The 3656-nt window shown below is 37.9% G+C and overlaps 1 protein-coding gene and 1 pseudogene across 2 annotated transcripts; both read right to left on the bottom strand.

The window, feature by feature from the left end:
* Nucleotides 1-510: 510 nt before the first annotated feature.
* LOC149265652 (uncharacterized) lies at nucleotides 511-2440 on the bottom strand. 2 transcript variants are annotated; one of them, XM_089393525.1, is made up of 5 exons: nucleotides 2207-2440; nucleotides 1644-1845; nucleotides 1170-1535; nucleotides 1049-1112; nucleotides 511-792 (listed from the first exon to the last, which is right to left on the bottom strand). In XM_089393525.1, the coding sequence occupies exons 1-5, from the start codon at nucleotides 2432-2434 to the stop codon at nucleotides 705-707; spliced, it is 948 nt and encodes a 315-aa protein (XP_089249651.1). In that variant the 5' UTR covers nucleotides 2435-2440; the 3' UTR covers nucleotides 511-704. The 2 variants fall into 2 exon arrangements, with proteins under 2 accessions (XP_089249651.1, XP_089249645.1); XM_089393519.1 differs by having other exon boundaries at nucleotides 1049-1535.
* A 466-nt stretch (nucleotides 2441-2906) lies between these two features.
* On the bottom strand, nucleotides 2907-3203 carry LOC149265651 (allene oxide synthase, chloroplastic pseudogene; annotated as a pseudogene).
* Nucleotides 3204-3656: the final 453 nt, after the last annotated feature.

The following is a 3656-nucleotide window of genomic DNA, read 5'->3' as shown; positions in this document are numbered from 1 at the left end:
ATTTTAGTGTAAAGTATGAAGGTTTATTTTAACTTTAAAAAGATGAGATACAAAGGATGCACAATACAATTATATTGAGCACTTATTTAGAATGACAGTAGTGTAGATATATTCAAAACCTATTTAGAATAGGTGCCTTACACTTCAGGCTTCTTTTAAGCTTAAAATTGATTAAGTTATTTCAGTACTGTATATGTTATTTCATTTCTTTCTTTACCTCAGTGTATGGTTACCAGGCCTGTTTTGCTATAATTTCTTCCATTGTGGCCTTCATGTATAATTCACCATCCATACCAATATTAAAAATAAAATGATATTCTAAAAGAGCATAAACCCTGTCCAATTTGAATCTCAGTATCCTCAGGTACCACATTTATCATTTCACCTTTAGCAAAATTAACATGAATGACATCATCAGCATTAGAAGAAATATGCAAGGACAAGGCAAACAGATGTATATCTGTTTTTCCAGATATAAAGTACAAGATTATTCTACTGTTTTACAAACAATTGGTTCTATCATCTATGACTTTCATTCTTATCTGATGTGAATTCAGAGTACAATTTTTGGTTCTATGACCTTCATTCTTACCTTGTGTATATCAGATACAATATCTTTTTGAATCTCATGCTGATAATAAGGAATGCCTTAAAGTAAAACTGAAAACTATAATGAATTTGAGCTGTATCTGTTTTAGAGAGTTTTACAGAGTATACATGTGCAAGCACAGGATAATAATCATGGCAAGCACGCTAGGGACCTCCTTCGATAGAACACCAAATGATGAAGACCTACAACAGAAAACACAAAACGATAAGAAACATGATTGCAAATAAAAACAAGGACAAAATCATCCCCTTCTTTCTTCCCCTAATTGCAACCACGACAAAATCAGCCCCCCCCACCCTCTTCCTTTCCCTAATTACTTGAAGTAAGCCTTTTAATAAAGTAGCCTCTTAAGGTTTTGCCAATTATCGTTGAATGACAAAATTTGGTAAACAATGCATGACTTCTTTTAAGTAAAAAAGGACAAGTCTGAATTACTACCTTATATTTTCTGCTACTGTTGTGGTCAGTCCAAAACCCAAGGGAAACTGAGGATCGTACTGCTGGTCCCCAACATTCATGGGCAGTTGATCAGCACTTTTAAACCATGTTCTTGACAGCTTCCCTTGAAAACTATAATCTCCAAAAATCACATCCGTCACACCTTGGCCCTCTGTGCCAGGAAGCCATGCCGCAACAAAAGCATCCACCAGTGGAAGGTAAGGTTCGATAACAAGTGGCCTTCCAGATATCAATATTACAAGGCATTTCAGGGAGCCACAGACATTGTTAATCGTATCACCTCCGCCTAAAGGAATGGTCAAATTGAGATTATCCCCAAACATTTCTGCATAAGGTGGCTCACCCACAACCACAATAGCATATGAAAACCCTTGTTCTTTGACATAGTTTGCATCTGGATTTTGCTGATAAACAACCTCGGTAGAGGAGCTAACAGCAGATTGGATTGCTGAAAGAATTTTTGTTCCTGCATAGCAGAAAAAAAATATCGGAAGAGTCAATTGAATCTCTGGTTCTTATGGTGCTAGTCTACGATAAAAGGTAGCTGACCTGACATGAATGCAATGGAACTCACCTATGGTTATGTTTCCACTTAAACCTTGCCATTCTATCGTCCATCCACCACATTGATAACCTAGATTGTCAGGATGAGTCCCTGCAACAAGAATCTTGGGAGCATTCTTATCCAAAGGAAGCAAAGGCTGGCTGGCAGACTTTCCATTTTTCAACAATACCAAAGATTTCCTAACAGCTTCTCTTGCCAAGTCCCTGTGCTCCTGTTATTGCAAAAATAACTGTTATATGTTATGACAGCAAAGCATTGCAACTTGCAAAGCAAGCTCCAAGCTCCCACCAGGTTGTCCACACGAAAGCCATGGACGATTGTAATTAATTTTTTATGCAGGGTCTATTATCAATATCAAAGACGAGCTTTTGTTAAAAATCCGATTAAAAACTAATATCCAGTCCAACAGAAAAAGAGAGAACACACGGTATATTGTGGAAGATACGGTTTTAAAGAAGAGTAAAATACCGAAGCCTATTTATGAGAAAACGAACATAGTCAAATACATAACAGCATAGGTATTAACCATTGATCATAAGAAACTGTCCGTGAATAACAAATGGCACACTCACTTTGCTGCCAAGTTGGTTGGCTAAGCTTGGATCACCCATAGGATGTTCAAAGAGTCCCATGGTGAATTTTACTGTCAAAATTCTTTGAACTGCATCATTTATTCTACTCATAGGTATGAAACCACCCTTAACTTGCGAAGTCAGGTCGTTAATAAAGTCAGCAAAATTGAAGGGAACCATCACCTGTGAAGCAGATTTCCAATAGAAAAAGTCAGGCATGAATCTCATAGATATCAAACTTAATAGACTGTCATAAGTATATGCAGTATTTAATTGAGGATACTGAAAATTGAGGAATGTTATCTAGCATGCAAGAGAAATACACTACCATGTCAATCCCTTCCAATAAAGCCATTGGCAATATCAAATTTTTTAAAATTCTAGAATACCTGAAGTCACCGGAAAAGGAACTCAAACTCTTGAGGCACAACCTCCAATTTCTCAGCTTTCAAAGCAGGTTAGGGTTGTGCGCCCTCCTGGATGTAAACACCTATAGCCCTATATAAATAACAGATCACAAATGTAAACACACGCGAAGACAGTAGAAAGAAGCAACTTCTATATATATATGCAATACAATGATGTGTTTCACACAGAGTGAGAGTTTAGGCAATTTATTTAAAATCCATATGGAACTTGCAATATCTAAAACGAATTCAAATACTATTTTCTGCAAACCCAGCATTCGTGTATTTTGATCTTAGAAAGTGGCCTTGTTCAGCGCCGTAAACGTGACGGAGGACGACTGCTCTATGCTATACGAATCGTATTGCAGGAAGAAGTGCGCCACAAACAACCGCGCCACCATCACAACAATGTCTTTGCCCCCACACTGCTTGTTATCGGCGGACGTTTCATTCGTTTCGCGGCCGTTGGACCAGAGAACGTACTTGAGCATCTTCTCCCCTTCCGAACCCATGAACCGACGGGGCACAAACTCATCCGCTCTATCGAACAGCTTTGGATCCTTGGTTGCAAAAGACATGAAGAGTCTCATCGCCAGCAGAGCAGCCTGGCCTTTCATGGCCCATTATCATGGGAAAAAAACTATTTTTCTATGAAAAAATAGATTAAACGAACGGTAGAAAACACCCCAATCATCTAACACACAAAATCAATGGCTCAGGATTGCACACGTCACATTTTAGGGATGTCTTTCTCAGAGGGAACGCCTTACGACGTAATTAACAAAACTTTTTGAAGTAATATTTTGTTGTAAAACGTTGTAAGTTTATAATATTGATGCTAATAACCTTGCTTATAAGGAGAAAAATATGCCCCCATGGCATTTATTAGCATCAAGTTCACCATAAAAGCCACACACGAGTCTACCTTTAGAGGCTTGATGGTTTGTGGCTTTAATTTCAACGCAATTTTTGATGTGATACATTGTTCATCACCCTTAATTCTTAAGAGTACGATGGATTAGCTCTTATGCAATTGTGGTTTA

Source organism: Pinus tabuliformis, chromosome 6 (assembly GCF_031772625.1).
Source record: "Pinus tabuliformis cultivar Carrire ecotype Pingquan chromosome 6, CPIR1, whole genome shotgun sequence".
In the NCBI taxonomy this organism is placed as follows: domain Eukaryota; kingdom Viridiplantae; phylum Streptophyta; class Pinopsida; order Pinales; family Pinaceae; genus Pinus; species Pinus tabuliformis.
Note: the sequence above shows the minus strand (reverse complement) of the source record. Positions and strands in the feature narration are given on the sequence as shown.